Source organism: Xenopus tropicalis, chromosome 5 (assembly GCF_000004195.4).
Source record: "Xenopus tropicalis strain Nigerian chromosome 5, UCB_Xtro_10.0, whole genome shotgun sequence".
NCBI lineage: Eukaryota > Metazoa > Chordata > Amphibia > Anura > Pipidae > Xenopus > Xenopus tropicalis.
Genome location: NC_030681.2, coordinates 80,220,800 through 80,247,364, shown reverse-complemented (window position 1 = coordinate 80,247,364; position 26,565 = coordinate 80,220,800). Strand labels below are relative to the sequence as shown.

Sequence of the window (26,565 nt, the reverse complement as noted above, 5' to 3'; positions counted from 1 at the left end):
AAGCATTTTGAAGCGTAGGTGGTTTTTCACGGTGAGGGCAGTGAGGTTGTGGAATGCCCTTCCTAGAGATGTGGTAATGGCAGATTCTGTTAATGCCTTTAAGAGGGGCTTGGACGAGTTCTTGAACAATCAGAATATCCAAGGCTATTGTGATACTAATATCTACAGTTAGTATTAGTGGTTGTATATATAGTTTATGTATGTGAGTGTATAGATTGGTAGGTGTGGGTTGTGTGTGCTGGGTTTACTTGGATGGGTTGAACTTGATGGACACTTTTTTCAACCCTATGTAACTATGTAACTATATGTAATGCAGCATTGCTGCAGAAATAACCTTAAGAAAAAAATATATATTTTGATAAAAGGGAAACTGTAGTTTAATAATCACGTGTATTATCCCGTACAGCAAAAAAAAGAAGAAAAGCCAATGGGAGGTGATTGGGGCATTTTGGACCCTACTGGTCATCTGTTGCCCTTGGTTAAAAGATATTGCACAAATTCTTATTTACTGAATAGATCAAGTATTCCATATACTACATGGAAAAACCAGCAGCCAGCAAACTATCACCCATATGTAATAAAAGGCACACAGTTTGCAGAGGCGCAGTAACCCATAGCAATTTCCTATTTATAGTTTAATTCCCCATACAGTATGTAACAAAAGGCACAGAGTTTTCCAAGGAGTTATCCAAGTTATCCATTGCAACCAATAAGAAGTGAGCTTTTCCACAGGTGACCAGTATATTGCTACCTTATGATTGGTATAGGTGATAAGGGCTGTAGCAAACTTTGCACCCTATATATAACCTCATATTCCAAATTTGTACAGTTGCTTTTGCTTGTATCTGCTTGTAATAAGTACTCCATTATTTCAGTAAAAATAACTTTTATTTAAACAGCATGGCCATTACTAGATTTCTTGTGTGTACACAGGATTTTCTTGGCAGTGAATTTTACCAAGGTGGTTACCATAGTGTTCCTACTACAGTGTTCTCCTTGCTGAAGACTTAAAATGCACTAAAACATAATAATCCCATTATGTAATTATTACCAGGAACTAGAAAGTGTGGAATACAATGGGGAAAAGAGGGCATCAGTAAGAAACGACAGTTATGAGAATTACTTGTCAGTTATCCATATTAGCAACATATTTTTGTTTTTATAAACAGCATAGGAACCAAAAGTTAGACCATTATTACTGTCAAGTAAATATACAGCAGCAGACAAAGACATCTAAGTTATGCGTAAAGATATTCAGGAATCATAAATGCCACAATCATAAATGTATTTGCTTTACCAGATCCATTGAATTAATTTTATGGTCTGCAGCCAGGGGAAAGAATGTTTGATTTTTCCACTGAAGTGGTACTAAAGGTATACTCAGGCGTAGATGAGATTGTAATGAATAAACTGCAAATGCAGAAAGCGACTACAAAGCAGGCAATGGAGGCCTATTTATATGAAAAAATACTAAAAACAAAAACCACAGCTAATGATCGGGGAACTTGAATTGTGTTTTCATTTTTCTCTAGAGCTTGATCTACAGTGATTGGCAGTAATGTTTTCCATTTATTTCAACAAAACAAGACCTTTGCATTCACAAACATGTAGGTAATAAATAAAGCTTTTTAAGCTGTGGTTCTTGTATGCAGGCCTTTAGAAATAAAATACACCTGCAGTGAAACAGCTGTTCACAGGATATATCCATTAATGTTTAATGCAGATATATCTAAATATCAAGTTGTGTATTACCACTGTAATGCATTAATAAAAAGCAGGTAAAGATGCAATACGAATACTGTCAAGGTGCATAACTGACCTGCCCGTTACAAACTGTAAAAGCAGAACTCTCTCCTCTTGTGTTAGCTCCTGCACAACTTCCCAGAACCACTAAAAAGACAAAAGGAAGATCGGTTTATTTGCTAAATGTAATCAAAAACAAATGTGATAACACAGGTGCTGGGACTGTTTAATTATTCAGTGTATTAATTTATCAGCTACTGTAAAATATGATGGTATTAGAAGTTACTTCAGAATTCCATGGCCAGAATAAAAACGTTAGTCATATTAGTACAGTAAAGTCATTTCTAATATGCTTATAGATTAAAATAGAGGTGCAGTATTCCTTATGTATAAAACATATGACTGCTAGTGAGAGCTTCTGTTGGAAATACACTCTGCTTATTGTCGTGATCCTCTTGCAGTGGATCTCACCTCCTTGGTTCTTCAGAGTGAATGTGCAAGGAGGAAAAGAAATGAAATCATATCTACCAAAGTTAAAACCTGTATAATCGACACCACTTTCTGTCTGGGACAAAGGTAGCAAGCTGAAAAACAGGAGAAGCATATTGTACATTGCCTTTTTTAAAGGAACAGCACCACGAAATATTAACCTGTTTATATGCATATAAATATATATGTGCCATTACCCTGCACTAATGTGCTGTATACCTATAGGGGCAGCTATTCAAGCTGAACAGGGCAAAAAAGCTCATGGTTACACAGCAGATAACCTATGTAGAATACAGTGGTTGTAGTTTATACACACAAGGATAAACTGGGGTCAAAACTTTAGACAGAAAACTTCTCAAGCCAAGCATTTGAAGAGCCTTGATCAACAGATACAAATTTAAATGTCAAAAATAATTTTTTTTTTTTTCATTTTACTGGTCCTTTAAGCAGAACAGCAAACAGAGATGTGCAGTGTTTTTCATTGCTACCTCTTTCACAGTCGTGGCTATATACTAGACAGTGTATCTCAATTTCCAGGGTACAATATTATTCTAATTTTCCTGTCCCCATATCCTATTTTGTACAAAACTGCTTTCCAATGAACATTGATGCACCAACTGCCATGCTGGTACTAGATAAGCTAGAGGAAGACACTCTCATACCAAAGGTTTAAGAACATGCTTACAATGCATGATTTCAACAAATATTGGTTTATTGCAGTTTACTATGCTAACATGGCTTCCTACATTCTCCCACTGCAATATCATGTGTGTACACAGAGGCAGATCAGCAACTTTTTTCTGCAACAGCGTTTTTTTTTATTCTCAAACACTAGAATATTAAAGGAAAACCCCCACACAGAATAGTCTTCATTGCAAAAAAAATAGTCCAACCCAAATGAAAATTATATTGTTCCATTCATTTTGATAGAGACTGAAAATCTTGACTGTTTAAAGGAGAAAAAGCTACTGATGCAGTAGATTACATAGGATAATGCAAGCTAGAATGCTATATTTATTTTGTAGAATTCTTTACCATACCTGAGTAAACAGCCCTAGAAGCTCTCTGTTTTAAAGAAAGCAGCTGCCATAATAGCTTGGTGTGACGTCACTTCCTTCTCCTGCACCCTTGTGTCTCTGGCTGGCTCGTAGCTCTGGGCTCAGATTACAGCAGGGAGGGGAGGAGGGAGGGGGAGAGCTGAGAAAGCTGCACAGTCTCTCGCCCCAGGCCGGGAGGTTTGAGCTGAGAGAGAAGATAGGATACCAAAAGCCCATGTGTGAACAACAGAAGGATTGCCTTGTTTTTTTTTCAGAGAGGACTCAGGACAGTGTCATAGGGAGTGTAACTGGGTGTATTTACATAGACCTTTCTGATAAAGCTTACACGGCTTTAACCTTTCCTTTTACTTTAAATAAACTATAGAAAAAATCATTGAAATATTTACATTTTTTTAGTATACTACTAAATGTATATTGGCAGTTGCAACTTTTCACTGAAAACAGTGTTCTCAAATATTGATAAATCTGCCCCATGGATTCTTTAGTTAGAAAGACCCTATGCTGAGGAATGGCTGTTACTTGATATCCTTCCCCCATTCTCCCCACAGGATGAATTATATATATATATATATATATATATATATATATATATATATATATATATATATATATATATATATATATATATATATATATATATTTATTTTTTTTTTTTTTTTTTTTAAAGTACATTTAACAAATTTCAAAGATGCAAGCTTTCACCTGAATTACTTGGTCATCCCTTTCATAGCCACTAGTATATTCTGTATTTTTCATCCAGTCATTCACATCAATTTCTGGCATGCCGGACAGAAGCAGCTCCTGAAAAGATGAACATATAGTATTATGAAAATACTTGTAACTATATTTAAATACAAAGCAATAAGAATAGTGTTGCATGAGATCACTAACTAACAGAAAGAGGTTTCAGTCTATCAGGATATTATGGTTGGTTCTACAAACAGACATTTTCAGAGCATACAGCGGCCCCATGTAGGCGCATTCCATCTAAAAAGAAGATAATGTGAGTCTACAGGCAATTTTCTTCTTCATTAAATGTGACGATCACACAGAATTCCAGCATGTACCAAATGCTGTGTGTCAATTTGCTGGGAGAACTGGGAATAAAAAACTATTGTTTCAGCTTCACATGGCTGGTTCAGATCTCTTTGGCACAGATTTCATTTAGAAAAATATTCAAAAAGGTTGTGTCTGTCGTCACCTTTACAAATTTCAAGAAGCATTCGTGGTTATCATTTTGTAAAACCCATTACAAGGCATATTCTAGAGCTGCACCACAAACATGCATAATATTTCAGTGATCCACAAAAAAAGGTTTGGAGAGTTATAGCTTGCATCACTAGCTAGCTCAGTTTAATGCAAAGCAGATTTGTCTTTCTATCTAAGAACTACTGAAATGCAACTCAGATATCACTTTCTCTTTTAAAACTGCACTATGTTTATTTTCAGTTCCAATTGCAGAAAACCAAATCAAGGTGATACTAGATTAATATAACATTTACTAATAAAAATTTTAGGTTTTAGCCTTATGTCATATCACATGTAGCATTTCTCTGTTGGCACATTTTAGAAGAGAAATGCCCAAACCTTTTACCCCACCCCCCCCCCCCCCCCCCCCCCTGGTGAATTCAACCTCCCAATGCTTTGCCTTTCTCTACAGAGGCTCAGTAGTTTAGTCACAAGACCCTGACTCAGGGTGTCCTGGGAATGACTCTTAAGGGCTCTGGCACACGGGGGAGATTAGTCGCCCGCGACAAAACTCCCTGTTCGTGGGCGACTAATCTCCCCGAGTTGCCTACCTCTGCCATCCCACCGGCGAACATGTAAGTCGCCGGCGGGATGGCAGACGCGGCGGCGCGATTTCGCGCAAATTGCTGAAAAAGACTCGCGAGTCTTTTTCGCCGATTTCGGGAAATCACACCGCCGCGTCTGCCATCCCGCCGGCGACTTACATGTTCGCCGGTGGGATGGCAGGGGTAGGCAAATCGGGGAGATTAGTCGCCTGCGAACAGGGAGTTTTGTCGCGGGCGACTAATCTCCCCCGTGTGCCAGAGCCCTAATGTGACTTGTACTTGTCATAACTTCCTTAAGCCGTATAGATAGCATGCACTCATCCTTTCTCAAACAACCTTAGTACACAGCAGCTAAACATCTGAAGACTGATAAATGGTATAATATTAAATCCCTTTCAGACCATATCAAGAAAGAGAAATAGAAAATACAATAAAAGAATATTAGTAAGCAAAATAGCCTGCAACATTTAAATACAATCAGGATTGTATGGATATAGAGTTTATTGTGCATATCTCATAGTCCAGAGATATCCACTAGGACTCCAGTACATTAATATATAAATGATTAGTCTAATTAAACAGACTATTTATGCAATGTTCTTTTACCATTCGCAGTTTCTACCCATCACCATCCCCCCCCCTCCCATAGCAGAAGCATAACTAAGGCTAATACTAATACAGAGGTTATAAGGTTTAATCAATTATCTGGAAAAACCCATTATCTAGGAGACGGCCTTCTGAACAGATATGTGAAAACCGGCAACCATTCCCCATAGTGTAATGTTTCAATAAACAATTACCCATTCTTGCTAGATTATCTATTCTTCTGTAATTATGACATCATAATTGTAATCAATAAGAGATGATAATTGGATAATAGATGCTATATCTGTACACTTCAAGATACTACTACGAAAAGCACTACGTTTAAAACTGGAAGAATGATGCTCAACACAGCCCCAGGAATGACTTTTTATAGCAACGAATAAGCTTTAAATAAACCACAGTTATACAGTATACATTTGCACAGATAGAACAATTCAAAAATATAATGGGAGATATAATCTACAAAATAAATGTAAACAATTAATAAGTATCTTATTTATCCCCTCTTGAGAGTCCTGTTGTGCTCCAGAACTGTATTAGGAAATTAGGAGGCCTGACTGTGCATATTTATCTCATTCGGCTTCTAATGGTATATGCAGTAATGCTGGCTTCCTATCTTCCAATTACAGAACAGCTTATTTGCATTGCAGCTCTTCACGGCACATTAGATTTATTTACTTAGTAGATTACATTTAGGAGATAATTCAAAATATTCAGAAAAAATAATTGTAAGTAATACATTATTAGCAGCACTTAGCAGCAAGTATATGGAAACCAGTTAGCTGAAGAGAACAGTATACTGCTGCATCGTGCAATTGGAAATGCAAAACGTAGCAATAAAAGTAAAGCCTTTATAGCAAAACTGTTGCCTTAGGACACATGATCATACTATTTTAGCTACAGTCGACATCACGCATGAACCAGATCAGGTCAAGTTGGACAGTTTTCCCTTTGGATCAAACAAAAGAGCAGCATGCCACTATTTGACTATACAAAAATATAAGTGGGGAGCCCATGTTAGGCCCGATGGTCATAACTTCAAGCTGAAAAAGTATAAAACTGCAGGAAAAAATGTCTGTGTTTGTGTCCCACACCTTCTTCTCACGTATCTCATTTATTTATATTGTATTTTAAATGGTATTACACATAGTCTGTGTCTATTTCCAACATAAAGCTTCACTATCTTCTTTATCTGTACTTCTTTTTTTATTAGTATTCAATCTAATAGTTAACTACTTGTCGTTTGAGGAAGGCAGGTAGAGTTTGGCATTTCTAAGATGCCAACATGTGTGAGCAGGGGTACAGAGAAGGGCATAAGAAGAAGAAACATGCATGTCATGGGTTGATAGGGGATGGAAGTAGTGAATATTCAAGATCTTTAATTCTCTTCTATTTTTCACTGTGAGCAATTCACATTCAAAAGCACTGGGCAAACACCTACTATCAGTTTTATAATTCACAGATATTTAGGAGCATGTTTTCTATTAAATGCTTATTACAGACAAAATCTTGGCAATTTTTTATGAGTGAAGCAAGCAAGTGTTTGGGTTACTTTGCCTGGGTGCTTTTATGATTAAACAAAAAAAAAATGGGAATACAAAGAAAGGATTCTTCTCACCAGCTCATATTCATCAAACAGTTGTATTAGAGAAGGTGGAATAAACATATGAAAGCCCTGCAAAAATCCATTGATCTGAGGCTGAATTGCTCTTGTCATACGAAGCTCAGTAACAAGCTGAACATATTCTGCCTGCAATAGAAAGGACATCATTATTTACAAACACAGTACACTTGCATAAAGTACATTAGTTTTTTGCTAATATTCTTAATCTTAACACATCCAGACTTATACACATTCCGGGTATCAGACTGCATTCAGAGAGGCAGCACAAATACAAACTGGTACCAGAAAATATCTATGCACTTCATACACTTGAAATTTCCCCCTATGTGATTATCCAGATTCCAGAATGAACAGTGACACACAGCCCAAATATCAGTCAGACTAGATATCCAAATACCATATATGAAGGATAACATTCTTACAGTCACGTAGAATCTGATCAAAACAAAACAAAAAAAAAAAGGATTTAAAAATTGAAAGGGAAAAAATCTAAACAGATGCTTTCCAAAACAGTATACACACATTCCTTCAACCATGCAGGAAATATAATTAATGTGAACAATGATTTTTAAAATCCCCTTTTAAATAACATTACTAATTGCTGAACGTATGAACAAATGCAGTAGAACGAGCCATAGCATTGCAACAAGAAAACTGCAGCTGTAGTGACATCTAAAGGATATCTACAGAACATACTGCGTGCTATAATCACACAAGGTCGTGCAGTGCTGTGTGCATAGCAATGTATACAAGTTGACCAAAGGCCAGTACACATCTGTTCTGGTACAAGTGATGCAAGTACGCAGAGATGACTGTAGAAATGAAGCAAGCAACTGATTGTTTTTACTTAATTCTATTCTGTAATTAATTGTATATAAAGTTAATTACACATATAAACCACTACTTAGACCTCTGCTTGAAAATGGGGTAGTTTTGAGGGTCTGTAAAGGAAAATATACTTAAAGTGCTCATTTTAGCAAAGCCAGCATTGTATGAAAACATGAAACATATGCTTTGTGAAGTTAGACAACCCTTTTTATTTGTATTTTTAAATGGGAGCTTAATACTCTTATCTCAAATAGATAAACCTAAATGAAAAATAAGTTATGATTCCTTTGTTAAACACCTACTTACTACAGAATAAGATTTTTTTAAAAAATAAACCTGCTATGAGACAAATATATTGCTGCTGGGCATGCAAGACAATTTAATGTTATCTGCAAATTTACATACACAAGTATCAAAGGGCAGCAGATGTCTCAGAGGCTACCCAAATGTTAAGCCAGTATGCAGGACTTTTATATGGAAATGGGGTTATAGGGATGAAGAATCGCTGCTCAGAGTACCTGCAGAAAAGCAAGGAGCAAAACACTCACATATTATCTGCTGATGAAAGGCACTCTGAATACATTAGCCAGAGTACTGTAGAAGCTTGTCTGTAAATAAACAGTTTGATGTACAAGCCAGTTTTTTTTTTGTTTTTTTTAATTAGATGAAAGAACCAACAACCTATGTGTTTGCAGCTGTTCCAGTCCCTGCATTGCACAAACAGCAAAAGGCAGTTAGCGGGTGTGTAGGGGACAAATTTACACTGGCTCAGCACCATTCCCTGACATCCCCTCTCAGACTAAAAGCAAACTTCAATAGATCCCCTGTCAGAAAACCAACCAATTATTGCACTGTAAAATGTATTTAAAGATATTAAATATATTGGTAATTAAAAGAACATACAGCAGTAGATTAATAATGGATCTATTCATCTACACGTTATCCAGCTTGAGGATCCACAATCACCCCTAGGGGCTGATTTACTAACCCACGAATCCGACCCGAATTGGAAAAGTTCCGACTTGAAAACGAACATTTTGCGACTTTTTCGTATGTTTTGCGATTTTTTCGGATTTCTTCAACTTTTCGCGTAAGTTTTAACGCTACGAAAAATGCGCAACTTTTTACGCAACTTTCGTAATGGATACGAAAAACTCGCGTTTTTACGCAAAAATCGTATTGGTAACGAAAAATTCGTAAAGAATCCGAAAAAATCGCAAAACATACGAAAAAATCGCAAAATACCGATCATTACGAAAAAAACGCAATCAGACTCCATTCGACCCGTTCGTGGGTAAGTAAATCAGCCCCCTAGTGTTCATTAGTGTTTTCTACCTGTAGAGGAATTTCACAGCAGGGGATTGGCCTGACCATGCCCAATATGTAAATTGCTACACATTACTACTTTGCAATTTATTCAACTTACACATCTGATGGGTCATTTTACTTTGAATAATAGCAACAAAGCAATGAATGCAGGTACATTATTTTTATTTTATATACAGGTATGGGATCTTTAATCTGAAAACCCATTATCCAGAAAGCCCCAAATTACAGGAAGGCAATCCCTCATAGAGTCCAACTGAAGCAAATAATTACATTTTTTAAAAATTATTACCTTTTTCTCTGTAATAGCAAAACAATAGTTTGTACTTGATAGTAACTAAGCTGCCTGAGTACATATTGGTGGCAAAACAAACCTATTGGGTTTATCTAATGTTTTCATGATTTTTAGCAAACAAAGTAAAGTGATCCAAATTACAGAAAGATCCCTTATTTAGAAAACCCCAGGTACAGAGCATTCTGGATAACAGATCCCATATCCATAAAGCATGCTGATTTGTATACGTTTTTCCTTATCTCTACTTATTCTTAAACTTTAGATTTCAGTTTAATGTAAAATATGTGGCAATTTTGGGTTAATAATTACCAATTCATATTTAATACTGGCGAGGGTGGTTGGCAATCAAAAACAACTGTTATCAAAACAATAATTTTAAATGGATTAACAAGTATCTATTTTTTTAATTCCTTCCAGCCAAAAAGTCTTTTTTCTCCATTCTCTTTACAGAGAACAGAGGTGTGCAATTTTACATCGATGAAACAGATTGCCTAGTTATTCCAGCTGTAATATAAGTGTAAAGAGCTCAGTCTTCTGTCAGATAAAGACAGTACTGAGAATAGGACTTTCTAGCTTGTATTTTAGCAGGTGTATGTCATTAACTTTTCATTTTGCTCATATTATTCTAACTTTAATTAACTATTAAATTAGTAAATCACAGGATGTAAAGTGGTCTTCAATATTCACAGTTAATTGAACTGCTCTTTAAGGCAGAATAATACAGCAATGAAGTCCAGAATATCATGTCAACAAAAACAGTGCCAGAATTAAAAAAAGCCTTTAAAAAAAAAAAAAAAAAAAAGGTTATTTTTTCATGGTTAAACCATTTTGGAAGGGAAATAAAAATAATGATCAATGACTGAAAAACATTAAATGATGCAATATATATATTAAAGGAGAAGGAAAGTCATTTTGGCATTTTACTGCCAATAGATTTGCCACACTAGTGCCACCTAAAACACTACATTTATACTGCAGAAAGCATTACTATACCTGAGTAAAGAGACCTAGAAGCTTTCTGTTTAAGACAGCAGCTGCCATTTTAAGTAGCTTCCTGCTGCAGCTCAGATAACATTCCTAAGGGAGGGTGAAATGAGTTTTATGAATTCTTAAGGGAGGGGGAGCAGGAGAGGGAAGAGAGGAGAGAACTGCCCAGACTCTGGCCCCAGGAATGAAGGATTTTTCTGATTTACAGGCTTGATAAAGGGCATGTGTTTTGTCTGAAACGTCGCATATGTGTTGTGATTCTTTTAATAAACTTTTTTGCAAATAATCCGCGTGCCGCATCTTTTTCAAATTTATCTGTTGTGGAGGGATGTGACGACGTCCTGAAGTTGCACAGCACCGGTATTTACACTATGGATGAGTGCGGTGACAGTGCTTTTTGAGGTATATACATAAACATACATACATATGGGACCTGACACCCATTGTCCAGAAAGCTCCGAATTATGAAAGCCTTTCTCCCATAGACTCCACTTTAATCAAATAATTCAGATTTTTAAAACCAATTTCCTTTTTCTCTGTAATAATAAAACAGTACCTTGTATTTGATCCCAGCTAAGATATAATTAATCTAATTGGATGCAAAACAATCCTGTTGGGATTAATATTTTATTGTTTACATTCTAATGTAATATAAACTGTTGGTTAAGTATTCATTCTAAAGGTATCGTTTTCCTTTAACATAATATAAAACCACCGGAGAGGAGCTGTAGATGAATATTTTACACACCTAATTCCACATTTGGAAGGAAAACAGAACAGACCGCTTTACCTGGTGCTTTGTTATACCCACACATAACTCATGAGCCATAATATATTAGTGAAGTAATAAGTGGATACATTTACTGAAACACACAGCTGATTCCTACAATGGCCCCATTCATGTATTTGTCACAAAAAATCAATATTCATTATTATTGTGGCAAAGAACAAACACAACTCATTTTTCCCTCTAGAGTCTGACACATGAAAGATAAAAATGCATCCAATAATAATTCATATTAAACAAAACACCTAATAAATATAATCTTTGTTTAAAAACATATCACATTAAATCCACTGTAAGTCATGTTCGACCAGAAAAGCTACAAAGAAATGAAATATGTTCTGACTGAGAAAGCATCACCTTACACAAAGCCAAAAAAAGCAGAAATGCTGAAGCCTTTGAACAAGACCAAGCTGCAGGATTTCATGTTTCCCTTAAAATGGATTTACAGAAACACAATAGCACAATTGATTTTGATAGCCTACAATAATAGCCAACAGTTTGTAACTCTGCCGGTGCTTTTTCAGGCAGTGACCCACCCCTAAATCTCAGCAGATTTATGGCAAGCATGCATAGCGTTTCAAACTCATGCTAAAGAAGCATTTTGGAATAGTAAATGTAATGATGAATTACTAATGTCATGGCAAGAGTAGAGATATGACACAAGGTTACATTTTCTATAAAGAAATCATACCCCAGTGGAGTAAATGCAGTAATTTCTACCTGTGAACTGCATGATTCCAATAACAATTTACAACCACATCCTGCTCTCATTGCTCACCTTGTTCTCTTGAGTAACAAGGATGCTTGCTCCTCCAGGCTTTAAGGGGACTTCCTCCATAGCTCCAAACACATCTGTCTCAACTGAGAAAGTGAGTTCCAGTCCTAGGTCACTAATATCATTATCTAATATCCACTGCAGGTTCTTTGCGTATTCTGGGTCAATGGAGGCTACGTCTTGATAATTTACTGGAATACCTGCAGTAAAGAAAATAAAAAAAAGAATTCAGATATTTAGTTAAGAATTTTTTGTTAATTCATTATTCTCATCAATGCAATTCCTTGTAGAAGATTGCCCTCTTCAGTGGCACTTCAATAATGCAATGAATTAATATAAATTAAATAAAATGTATACAGGTATAGGCTCTATTATCCAGAAATAGACTCTATAGGAGATGGCCTTCCCATAATTCAGAGCTTTCTAAATACCTGTATTTTACATTTTTGATAAATATGCGTCTAATCTCTCAAATTCTGTAGGACAGGGATATTCTTTTCTTGCATAATATTAGATATTATGTATATATGTACGTACGTTGTTATAGTATTGTTCCATGGCTGTTCCATTAAAGAACTGTTTTAATGTAGAGCACTGTATAATTAAACAAGCAGCATTATACATGCATAAATACAAGTGCTCATATAAGTAAGATCTGACTTACTACATTGCAGAATGCTAAGTAGGTGAAACTATTTACATGTTTAGATAGCATGGGGCAGCTGTGTCAAAGCCTCTGCAGCTGCCCTGTGTGAAGCAGTTGAGTATATTTGCAATATATTTGTGGCTGGTAGGCAAGCAACGAATCCAGGATTCGGCTCAGGATGGTCCTTGCCAAACCGAATCCGAATCCTTAAAATTATGTGACTTTTCGTCACATAAACGCAGAAGTTGAAAATGTTCGCCACGTGCTGTGCACTTGGTACTTTTTACACCCTGTCCCTTAATTTGCAGATTCAGGTATAGGCCCAAATCTTTCACAAAGGATTCAGGGTTCGGCTGATTCCTAAAACAGTGGATTCAGTGCATCCCTAGTCGCTGGTGGCAAACAGCATTTCCCAGGGAAATGACTTTTTTTTTTTTTTATGTAAACTTAGAGCCAAGATCAATCATATGGGCATTTGACTGCACCAATGTGATTAGCACTGGGGCATTCCTGTGAAGGCACACAGCTCAGCTGTAGCTTCCCATAAAATGCTGCATGAAACTGAGCCACAGTACTTGAATGAAGTGGCTTTTCTAAGTAGCACTACATTTTGTAACTACTGTATTAATCATACCAAGGATGTGCTTGTAAAATGACCTGGTGAAATAAATGTTGACCAGTTGTCTATGATAGAGAGCCAAGCCCAGGATTTCCCCCGCAAATCTAAAGTAGTTGAGATGGTCTGGATTTACAGAAGAGTTGCTGTTTGGCTGGAAGGTTGTTCCTTTGAAGAGAATTTCAAAGAGCAATTAAGAATGGATTTAAAAATATACAAGATAGTTATATTATATATTTTAAAATACAAGGTGAGGAATGACTGATATAGTATAATCCTCACTGCATATCTTTATATCTATGTTATATTCTTGTCTGTTTTTAAGAGTCAAAATTGCTGCTTTGCCTTACACGACAGGAAACAACTAGAATGGGGTGCAATGAAAGATTTGTCCCCACAAAATTTGCAGTAGTAGTATTCACAGTTAACTCCAAAGGCTGAGCTTTGAATCTGTGCCTGACTAGCATGCCATAAGACTAAGGAACCTCAGCTGTCACTGTGAGCATTATAGTCATTTACACAGGTGAAGGAATAGTAGTAGACAAACATTATCATGATGTAAAGTAGTGTACTGTAATATGACTATTTCTATTTTCCATCTGGCTACAAATAGAGGTCATGCCTTTTTACAGAAAGGATTCTATTCTAAATAAATAAATTATCTCATAATCGATGCCAGTATCCTTGGAGACAAAGCAGCAGAATTTATTTTTTATATCTGAAAGACCCATTTAAACTGTACTAAATTCCTGCCTTGAAATACTTATGGGGTCTATGCTGCTCTCTATATGTGACAATAACAATTAGGTGATTCAGTGGGCTAAAGAACATATTTGGCTTTTATATTATTTATTTAATAACACTTTATAAGACAGTGGCAGGCCAACTTACTAATGATTAAAATTATGATAAAACACAACTATTCATAGTAAGTCATTAGTAAGTCATTCGAAATATAATCACTTAAAATATTACAGAGTGAGCAATTTGAAAGCATTAAAAAAAGCATCCTCATAAAGTCAAGAGTCCTGAGGGCATATAAATAATATACTGGTTAAAAAGCATGCACGGGTGAAGCTAGGATTGAAGCAGTTAATGTAATGGCAGCATGACTGATTTTAGAAATACCGGTGAAAAAGTAAAACAGATAAGTAAAATGGCATCAAGGAGAAATCTAAAGTAAGACTGTATGCAGACATACTCATTTTTAACATGTTCACTTAGTTTTATCAGCCCTCAAGTTCCAAAGGAGACATTAGTGCAAGGCACTAGGTATAGGCTATATCCATGCAGTTGAGAGAGAGTGCCAGCCTGCTATCACCCACATGCCCCAAATAAAAACAATGTTAGATCAGGTGATGGACAATTATTGCAGTGAGGCACAGATATATCCTCTAACCAGTGCCTTGCATTAATGTCTCATTTGGGACTTGAAAAAAGAATATGTCTGGATTCCTTGTTGATGCCATTTTACTGAATCAACTATATATATATATATATATATATATATTTGTGTGTGTGTTTGTAACAATTGCCTACCGTCTGCTGACTGTGTGAAGAGAGCATAGTCAGGATTGATAATTTCGGAAGATAATATATCAAACCACTCCCTCACAACGCCTTGTCCCTGCAAACAGAGTTAAAAAAAAGAAAGATAATAACTGATCATGCACTATTCAAAATCTATTTCATGAATCCAAGTTACTGTGACCATTTTATCTGATTAGAGACAACCTACCATGCCTTCTTCTCCGTGAAAACGCACAGCAATCCCTTGCTTTAGTTTTTCACAGTTGGATTTGAACACTACTTCACAGCTACTCCTAAAAATAGAATCTAAATATGTAACAATAATTAATTGCTCTCTCTTATTAAAAAAAGTATGTGTCTGCCAAATGTTACAGGTAAAATCCTACCTCTATGAACCAGCAGTATATCATTCTCATTTACAGGTCTATGAACCATATCGGAATCAGGTTGTCCAGCAAGTAAGTGTTCGTAAAACCATTCGCACCGTTCTTTAAAAGGCTAAAAGAGAATACAGAATGAAGTTTAATACAATGCATGGAATTACACACTAATTAATATACAATATTTTTATTTTATTTGAAAACTTATGAATTAAACACACAAAAATACACAAGGACAAATGTTATTGCAGCTTGTCAAGCTTTAATTTATATATAGAGAAACATCAAAAATAGCGGTATTTATTCGGTCATCTTATAAAAAGCACATGTACATCACACAGGACCTATGCTTTACGCGTTTCGTGGCATCCCGCCACTTTATCAGAAGTGTTTCTCTGCTAATTGGGGCCATCTGGGAGTTGGTCCGTGAGCAGCACACATGTACTAGAAGCGGTAAGTGCTTCCGTGTAATATTTTCCTTGTTTTCCCAAAAGGTAGAATTTTGACGAACCTGTCAAAGAGACCGTCTTACTATTTATCTATAGATATTTATCTCTACATTACTTTTTTCACTTCACTTGTGGTTTACTAGGGCAGTTCTAGCAGGGCAGCAAATTGACAAACTGAATAGTTGGAAAGGTGGCATCTTTTTTTTTTTTTTTAATTATTATACACCTGCATCAGCAATGGGTGTGGCTAAATTGATCACCTGTTAGGAACTGTTAATTCTATGGCATTGGATTCTTTATTAATCTTGAGGAACATGGGGTATGGCAAGATACTTTTGGTAGTGTACGTACAGTATAACGATCACCTAATATTAGCAGTTTGTAAGGGATACCCGTAAGTCTAATGACACCTGTACTCATCACCCAGTGCAAACAGAGCAAGCACACAGCCCAAAAATCATGAAGGTAAATGTGAATAAAAAAAAAAAAAAACAACTACAGGCAGCATGTTTGCAGAAAGAGGCATGTGGTTAGAATGTGAAGACCTATCACAGAGGCAAACAGCTTTTTCTAAGCCTGCTTTAGAAAAAGTCCTTGAACATACCTGTGCTTTTATAATATGCATAAACCGAGACATCAGTTCAGGGCATTCCAAAAGAAAATGGAAGTGGTCAAATATTATTTTAGGATTCCTAAAAAATGGACACAAATTAAAATAATACAGTTTGTAAAAAAAAATAAATAATAATAATAACTTCACAATACATAGCATTTGATATCTTCTGTTGAATAACTTTCTGGAAATGACATTTACATACAAAAACAATATTAGTATTGAATAAGTATGTCTCATATTCATAAGCTGTGAATATAAACTTAGCTCTAAGGTTCTCTTCTACATACTAATGTTGCAGCCATTCCACTATTACAATATTTGTAATTGGATAGAGAACTGGCTAAAGGATAGATTACAAAGAGCAGTGGTAAATGGAACATTTTCTAATTGGACCAGTGTGGTTAGTGGAGTACCGCAGGGGTCAGTCCTTGGTCCTTTGCTTTTTAACTTGTTTATTAATGACCTGGGCATAGAGAGTACGGTTTCTATTTTTGCCGACGACACAAAATTGTGCAAATCTATAAGTTCCATGCAGGATGCTGCTGCTTTGCAGAGCGAAAACTGGGCAGCAAACTGGAAAATGAGGTTCAATGTAGACAAGTGCAAAGTTATGCACTTTGGTAGAAATAATATAAACGCAAACTATCTACTGAATGGTAGTTTGTTGGGGGTATCCTTAATGGAGGAGGATCTAGGGGTTTTTGTAGATAACAAGTTGTCTAATTCCAGGCAGTGTCATTCTGTGGCTACTAAAGCAAATAAAGTGCTGTCTTGTATAAAAAAAAGGGCATTGACTCAAGGAATAACAACATAATTTTGCCTCTTCATAGGTCCCTGGTAAGGCCTCACCTTGAGTATGTGGTGCAGTTTTGGGCTCCAGTCCTTAAGAAGGATATTAATGACCTGGAGAGAGTGCAGAGACTAAACTGGTAAAGAGGATGGAAGATTTAAAGGAGAAGGAAAGGGTTTTACTCATCTTCTAGTATGTAGTAGAGGGCCCCTGCATGTACCTGAACACTGAAATAATTTCCTATAAAAATGCTCCTTTGACCAGTACGGTCCTTCCGAAGTAAACAGTATTTCTCCTGTGTCTGTGCCGCTATATGTTTAACACTGACGTCTGAAAGATGGTGCCTGCAAACTAAAATCGCATGCGCTTAATTTATTCTGCCCCCTAGACGTGAGCATGAGAGCACCATCCCCCTAGTATTGTGTGTCACCTCAGCAACCATATAGGAGAGTTGCAATTGGTGTGAGCATGAAGGAGGAAGGGCTTTGACAGATCTTTTTGGGCGAGTGCTCCTTGGAAGTGGAAGCATGCTCATGAATAGTTGTGCTGCCTTCTGGACTCAAGAACTGTGCAGACTCGGCAGTCTTAGGGATGTGTAAAAATGTCACAACGCACCCCCCCTGCATTTTGAGATTAACTCTTTACTAGCCTTTCCTTCTCCTTTAAGCTATGAGGTTAGACTGTCAAGGTCGGGGTTATTTTCTCTGGAAAAGAGGTGCTTGTGAGGGGACATGATTACTCTGTACAAGTACATTAGAGGGGATTATAGGCAGATTTTCCCATAAAAAAAGATCAGCGCACCAGAGGCCATCCCTTTAGATTAGAGGAACGGAGCTTCCATTTGAAGCAGCGTAGGTGGTTTTTCACGGTGAGAGCAGTGAGGTTGTGGAATGCCCTTTCTAGTGATTTTGTAATGGCAGATTCTGTTAATGCCTTTAAGAGGGGCCTGGATGAGTTCTTGAACACGCATAGTATCCAAGGCTCCGCAATGGATTAAAATCCTGCAGGGCTCGCAAGGTCCCCCTGCTCTAGAAGGCACATGTGCAGGCCCGTCTGAAGTTTGCCAATGAACACCTGAATGATTCTGTGAGTGACTGGGAGAAGGTGCTGTGGTCTGATGAGACCAAAATAGAGCTCTTTGGCATTAACTCAACTCGCTGTGTTTGGAGGAAGAAAAATGCTGCCTATGACCCCCAAAACACCGTCCCCACCGTCAAGCATGGGGGTGGAAACATTTTGCTTTGGGGGTGTTTTTCTGCTAAGGGCACAGGACAACTTATTCACATTAACGGGAAAATGGACGGAGCCATGTATCGTGAAATCCTGAACGACAACCTCCTTCCCTCTGCCAGGAAACTGAAAATGGGTCGTGGATGGGTGTTTCAGCACGACAATGACCCAAAACATACAGCAAAGGCAACAAAGGAGTGGCTCAAGAAGAAGCACATTAAGGTCATGGAGTGGCCTAGTCAGTCTCCGGACCTTAATCCAATAGAAAACCTATGGAGGGAGCTCAAGCTCAGAGTTGCACAGAGACAGCCTCGAAACCTTAGGGATTTAGAGATGATCTGCAAAGAGGAGTGGACCAACATTCCTCCTAAAATGTGCGCAAACTTGGTCATCAATTACAAGAAACGTTTGACCTCTGTGCTTGCAAACAAGGGTTTTTCCACTAAGTATTAAGTCTTTTTTTGTTAGAGGGTTCAAAAACTTATTTCACTCAATGAAATGCAAATCAGTTGCTATCTTTTATTTAAAGTTATTTTTTCGATTTTCCTTTTGATGTGCTATCTGCCACTGTTAAAATAAACCTACCATTGAAATGATACTGTTCTGAGACTTTTCATTTCTTTGTCATTGGACAAACTTACAAAATCAGTGAGGGGTCAAATAATTATTTCCTCCAGAGTGTGTGTGTGTACACCAGGAAAATTTTATAAAAAAAAGATACTTAGTTAATTTAGATCTAAAGTATCTTTTTTTGATAAAATTTTCCTGGTGTGCATCAGCATTTTTTACAAATTTACATTGTTTATCTGATTTGCACCCAGGTTGTTATCCCTATAAGTGTGTGCCTCAGCCTTTTTCTATATATATATATATATATATATATATATATATATATATATATATATCTCTATCTTTGGCATTCTGCACCCAGGCATCTGAGATCCCTGAATGAGACGTGAGTGCTTGATGGATAAATACAGTATGTGGCACAATCACATAACTCCATAAGATCAGAGACAGTAACAAGAATGTACATTTCCTGGTCTGTTAAGGAGCCATATTTTGTACAAATTAATTTCTCCAAGTACAATTGATTCCTCTGAGGCTTTAAATTATTGGGAGATGACTAGAGACCACTCCTAGATGTGCATCACTCAGTAGGACTGTTTATTTATATAGTGTAGTTTTTTTCAAGAATTAAAATATATTGCATGCCTCTTACCCAGCAAATGAAGAGAACTAGTAATCAGAAAGCATATTAAATCAGCTTCTAAATTACCGTCTGTACGTGTTTCACAATAGTAGGAAATGTTTTTGATATATATTTGATATATTATGTAATTCTAAGCAGCTTTCCAATATACATTAATTACTCATACAACTGTTCAACTTCAAGTTGTCCTGGAGACCCACACAGGTTAGCAAGGGGTGAGTGAAGGGAGGCAAGGGGGTATTTTTAGCAGAAAAGAATAGCAGCACTAAGGTTTTTGTAGGCATAGTGACCTGTTATACCTGTAACAGTAACCATCCCTTTAAAACCACTGAGAATTTTAAATTACTGCATATGGGAAAGTTGCTTAGGATTTTTTTTTACTTTACAAGAAATAAAGGACCCCTTTAAAAGGCAGGTTCCAGCTATAGAAATTACTCTAATGTACAGGTTGCAGGTTAATAAAGGCAAGAAGGCAAGTAACAAGTTTAGCTGGCTCTGCTGAGTTACTTAGACAGCAACTAGGTGAACTGCATATAGCTAAGTCAGTAAACAGTACAATGATTTGGTTTTGTTTATTTGACACAAGCCCCCAGCTCATAAGTAGGCACTTGTGAACCTGCTGTATTTTGTTACTGTCATAAAAATGAGGGTTAGTTAACCCTACAACTGCTGTGAAGTTACTGTGAGTAACTTCTTTACCCACAGGCTGAGTGTTTCCGTTTAAGAAAATGGCTCCCTACAACAGAAATGCATTACACATCAAAGTAAACGTTGTTATTATTAGTGGGCCCCATCCATGAAAATGCTGCTTACATTTGTTACCGGTAATACCTGGAGCTGCAGTTTACCAACAAATACCCTACCTGAGCAAAGTTACAGACTTATCCCTAGTATTTATCTAATTTAGGCACGCTGTGATTTTATTACCCTTTGGGGCAGATTTATCTAAATGTGAGTTTAGAGCTTATTGCATAAAAACTCACCCATGCACTATCCATTTTTAGAAGCATATTTATCAAACTGTAAGTTCTAACTTTTACCCATTGAAAAATATGCTTCTAAAAATGCCATAGAAGTATATATTAAGCTCTAAACTCACATTTTGATCACTATGCCTTAAGCCAAACATATACGTAATCTACTCCTGTTCATAAGTTTTTTGTATGAAAGAATGGACCAAGTGAAATAAGGGATGTAGGGCTAAATATATTTGTTTACAGTAGATTCTCAAACTTACCTTGTAACAAAACATTTAAGGACATCATCATGCTTGCAGACAAATTCTATAAAGCGTGGGGATGTCATTCTTTGAAGAGAAAAATATTTATATTAAACCCAAAATGTTAACGCCAAAGATAAGCATGTTTACTGAACGGAGGTACAATTGTCAATAAATGTATATGTAAATTATTGCTATGCTCAATTATTGTACACTGTTAAGTTGTTTATAATTATATTTAATACAATTTATGCCAAAAAAAATATTGAAGGACATCCCCTATAAATGTCATAACAACATGTTACCCAATATGAATAATAGTAAATTGTGAATAGCTGAATATGTCCTGTGCTGACTCTTCAGATATTCTGCACATGCTCCTTTGTTTGAGATCTGTGGGGATTTATCAGTGAAGTCTGACTTGGTGCAGCCTAGGTCTTTTTTCTGTAACAACCCAATGTACCTTTGGACAAGTCACTTCAATGTGAACTTTTACTCTGTCAGAGACAGTGGAATTTAAAAATACTTTGAAGTTGGTGTGAATTTTAGTCTTTTGCTGTAATTAAGTAACTTTAAAGGCAGACTGAACCTTCACACTAAGCCATGCCTAACTTATCAGAAAGGTAAAAATCTAGACATAGATTCCACAAGTGATTTAGCTATAATATATATGCAAACACCTGTTCTAAAGCCTATCCACCCGCTGTTCTGCTTTGATTTTGTAGTTGTGTGTGCAAGATCTCTCCCGTGTATCAAACAAATCAAATTTACTTAATCTTCAACTGAGATGCAGCGGCAGGCATCTGCTGTGGAAAACTCTTCTGCTTAAGCACACTTTACTACAGTACAAGTGTCTGCAAACTCAGTACACCAGCACTCATGTCAGAACAGCTGTAAACATTAATGCACGGAGGATGATGATGTTCTACTACAGCGCTACTCTTTAAAGAGCTTTGCCAAACATAAAGCACCTTACAAAATTTTTTTAGACCCCTGAATATTTTACTGATTATATCATATCCTACACTGATATTATGTTTGTTTTATTTTAAATTACGGGAATTATTTTTTAATGTAACAAACACTGCTTATGTTAATCTTAACAAATATTAAACAATAAAAAAGATGTTTGCATAAAGAGTCTATCCACCAGATTTGACATTTTGTAACAACATCTTTTGAAGCAAGTCCTTGTCCAACGACATCTGCCCGATCGTCATCTGGTCACAACTTTTGGCCAAATATTGTTTGGACAGGTCTGCTGCTGACTCGGTCTGAATGGCCCACAGAATAATGTCACAGCCTGATTTTATATTAAGACTTTAATCAGATAAGTCTCTGTAAGAGACTTACAGTCTCTTTTGATTTCAGAAAGGGACACACACAAACATTCCATATATATTTTTGATACTTTTTTTTTTGGAAGTTCTCACAGTGTTTATACAGCTTTTAGCAAACTAAATGGGCTAATTTAAAAAAAAAAAAAAAATAGGTAATTATTCTCCCTAATAAGTTGTTATAAAGGTGGCTCTAAAAATAGTAAAGCGATTTTCCTTATTTTTATTTCATAATAAAATCTAAAAACAAATGTTTAGTTTCAGTGATTTAAAATAAAAACATCACTATAGAATATGTTATTCAGTTCAAGGGTCTAAATACTTTTGCAAAGACGCTGTAACACTTACCCCTGTGGCATTTGGCAAGAACAGCACATGTAAAAGGCTTGAATAACAGCACTCAGTCTATTTGCTGTCATTGAGATAACATCCTGACCATCTGCAACTGGTTCCTGCTTTCCAGCAGCACTGCAGCTCTCAAAGTCTTCTGCTCTTGTTGATGACGATAGATGGTCATAGCTTCCACTTTCCCCAATAGCTGATTGATGGGCTAGAGAAATATCTTGCTGATCTAGTTGGTTCTGTTTTAGTAAAATGCAAGCGATGTTGGAGGAGTCCCTCTTGTTCTTGGTTAATTCTGTGGCAATGAGCACTAACCATTCATCTAAAGAATGCCAAAGCAATTCTAGAGGCTGCAAAAATGTAAAGGGAAAAAAAAGGCTAAATACTAGCTGTTAAGCTCCCAAAATAAAGGAGAAAATATAGGTAGATAATTGAAAATCAGACACACCATAGATAATGTTCTTACTGCAGACAAAAAAGCATTTTCTCATTTATAGCAAGGAATAGATTGAATTCATAGAAAAATAGTACAAAGACAATCACGATTACATTGCCCTAACTAGTAACTGATCAAAATAAATATCTAAATAGAGAATAGCAATTTAGCAAACTGCATACGCTTGTAAGTAGAAGATTAATTAGAGAATATGGATCAGTTCCATCACAGTTTATGTAACAGCATATGATGGGAAACAACATGCCAAAGTGGAAATGAGTATGGTATATGCATTAAACAGTGTATGAAGTGCACCTTTATAAGGACAGTGCCATATTTATATATAGGCACCTAAGGAGCTGTGCCTAGGGTGGCAGCCCTTGGGTGGCTATATAATCAATTAAATTTAAAAAATGTAAAAAATAAAAACCTTCCCCAGCTGCCTCCAGGTCTTCCAGTGGAAATCCAGCAGCAAAGCTGGGGGGAGGAGGGATCCAGCACTGAATATTACAGAAAGCATTTGCATCCATAACATGCATTGTGTTTAGATGTCTATTTTCAAAAATGTTGTCACAAAATATTAAATTTAAATATTAAATTCATTTATGACAATCCTGCAACCTTCAAATATAAACAGGAGTATTAGAAGAACTGAATGTTATTGAGGGTATCCAAGGCCAACAGATTGAGAGGGAACAGCAAACAAAAAATGAAATATATATTTTACCAGTTCTGACAAGACTTCAGACAAAATAGCAGCAAACTAAATTTGGAATTTGTTATTCCACGTAATAAAAATACACCGGTGTGTCAAATAAGAAATTGATATTTTAATGTGCATTCAGGTATATTGCCTAGGGTAGTTCATAGTATATTTGGGCTATTGAAAGAAATGGCTTCTGAGAACAATCCATCATGTAATTTCAGGCTATAATCACTTGCAATGTTGGCCTTTGGTCATTGCCCTTGTTATGCTAACACAACAGCACCATCTTGTGGTAGCTGTGCTTAGGAGCTCGCTTAGGAGCTCCAGGTTTTGATTGGAGATACGAATATAATAAAATGTATTACTGCAGTGGATACTAAAATATGAAAAGGAAAAAAAGCAGGAGATGTACATTGTGCTTTAATTCAAAATATGCTTCATAGAATAGAACAAAGCTATCACGTAGTTATGTTCATATTTTGAAATTTTGTCTCTTTATTGAAAACAGGCTTTATAGAATAGAAATTGTGAAATTGCCATTTATAGCAGAACTAAGCTATCCTGCTGCTATCCTGATATTTTGAAGACTTTTCTCTTACATTGCTTGAATCAATTTGCTTAAAAAACTCAAACTGGTTCAATGAATCTCTGCAATAACAGTTGTACAGCAGGTACATATATACTACAGTTCCACAGATTACTGCATATCAGTAGAACGAAAAATTAGGAATTAATAGCAGGGTCAGAAAGAGTTTCTGCCATGAAGGGCTTACAATCTTCACTTAGAAGCAATATTGCCTGCAAAGTGATCTTAGCCACTCAGTTTTTAGTGATTTACCAAAATACTGTGAAATCTAAACAGTACTCCATCTTATATGGCACATGTTCCTTGTACACCAGGCCTAAAAGCCTATACCTATACTTCCTATAAATGGCAGAAAATGTCTGGGATTTATTAAAGGAACAGTAACACCAAAAAATAAAAGTGTATAAAAGTAGCTAAAATATTATGTGCTGCTGCCCTGCACTGGTAAAAGTTGTGTGTTTACTTCAGAAAGTCTACTATAATTTATATAAATAAGCTGCTGTGTAGCCATGGAGGCAGCTATTCAAAGGAGAAAAGGCACAGGCACATAGCAGATAACAGATAAAACACCATTGTATTCTACAGAACTTATCTGTTATCTGCTATGTAACCTGTGCCTTTTCTCCTTTTTTCCAGCTTGAATGGCTGCCCCCGTGGCTACACAGCAGCTTATTATATAAATTATAGTAGTGTTACTGTAACAAACACACCAGTTTTACCAGTGCAGGGCAACAGTGCATTATATTTTTATTACTTTAAAGCTCTTTCATTTTTTGGTGTTACTGTTCCTTTAAGTTTGGTACCCGAGTTTTTCCAGATAAGTGGTTCTTGGATAACTTTTTATTTCTAAATAGTGGGGGACTGTATAAAAGAAGTATTACATCTATTAATTGTACAGCTCTGCTGAATATGTTGACAAGTTATGAATTATTATTTTTGTAAATAATAATCAATAAGAAGAACTACATAATATTACATTATAAAAGAATAAAATAATGGAATAGTTGATGATGATGATTATTAATAATAATTATAATTAAATAAAAACAAAAATCTTAAAGATAAACTATAAAAACACATAAAACAGCCCATATGTAAAAAATATGTGCCACTGGGTATGTGCTTTGTTGGGAGAATTTGTACAAGCTAACAATTGCAAACATCTAGTATAACATATATCTTGCATTTTTTAGTGGGCACTAGTATACCTGAGAATTATGGAGAAATTGCCATACGACCACATAGAGTAAAGGGCTCAGGGAAATGTTTTATCATGTAAGTTTAGTTTTAGTAAGCAGAGCACGTACAGCATTTTCAAAAATAAAGAAATAGTAAAAGAAGTAAATGATAAGATTAGTCTGACTAATAGGTAGAAGTGAGAGTAAGCAGAGGACTTAATGTGAGTAACACATTAAGCTACACTTACGTCCTGTTCAGAAGTGGCCTGATAAATGAGTGTATGATTTGGCAAATTCATCTCTTTAATGTTTATCTTCCTAAAGACATCATACACATTTCTGACCTTGAACACCTGGTTTCGAGGAGTTTTGTTTCCATTGTAGCCCATGTCATTTCCATTATTAGGGGAAGATGGGCCAATACGAAAAACATGGCAAAAAATCCGTACAATCCTCAGCAGACTCTTCATTTGAGCTTCATAACTACTTGAGATACTGTACAGAGAAAATGCATAGTATTGATTTAGCTTTGTTATAATCGGAAACTGGTAAATACAATCACTGGGAGAATTTTATTGTACTGCAAATACATATATACTTTTGCCTGTCTAGAGAAAATCCGTCGGATTTTCTTTAAGATAAGAGTTGTTGATGGATCAAATTTGATTGTAAAAAAAGTCCTCGGTTATGCAGGAAACTTCAAAAGACGCTCGGAACTGGCAGTCTAAAACGACCAATATAATAATCATCCATGGCCGGCACTCCCTTCAATACTTTGCCAAAAATGTATTCAGAACATATTGTTTAAAACCGTTTCATATATATATATATATATATATATATATATATATATATATATATATATATATATATATATATATATATATATATATATATATATATATATATATATATATATATATATATATATATATATATATATATATATATATAGTATACAGGGAGGAGCACACCCTATA

The 26,565-nt window shown here is 35.9% G+C and overlaps 1 protein-coding gene across 2 annotated transcripts in view; it reads right to left on the bottom strand.

The window, feature by feature from the left end:
* hace1 (HECT domain and ankyrin repeat containing E3 ubiquitin protein ligase 1) overlaps nucleotides 1-26,565 on the bottom strand; it is a 63,672-nt gene that overhangs the window by 8,840 nt on the left and 28,267 nt on the right. The window contains exons 11-22 of one of the 2 annotated variants that reach the window (XM_012963123.3): nucleotides 25,834-26,080; nucleotides 22,686-23,029; nucleotides 21,019-21,087; nucleotides 16,537-16,624; nucleotides 15,490-15,601; nucleotides 15,312-15,409; nucleotides 15,113-15,200; nucleotides 13,592-13,741; nucleotides 12,315-12,511; nucleotides 7,308-7,439; nucleotides 3,993-4,091; nucleotides 1,820-1,890 (exon numbers count right to left, since the gene is read on the bottom strand). In XM_012963123.3, coding sequence (XP_012818577.2) covers nucleotides 1,820-1,890; nucleotides 3,993-4,091; nucleotides 7,308-7,439; nucleotides 12,315-12,511; nucleotides 13,592-13,741; nucleotides 15,113-15,200; nucleotides 15,312-15,409; nucleotides 15,490-15,601; nucleotides 16,537-16,624; nucleotides 21,019-21,087; nucleotides 22,686-23,029; nucleotides 25,834-26,080 — 1,695 coding nt within the window. 2 annotated transcript variants of the gene reach the window in all.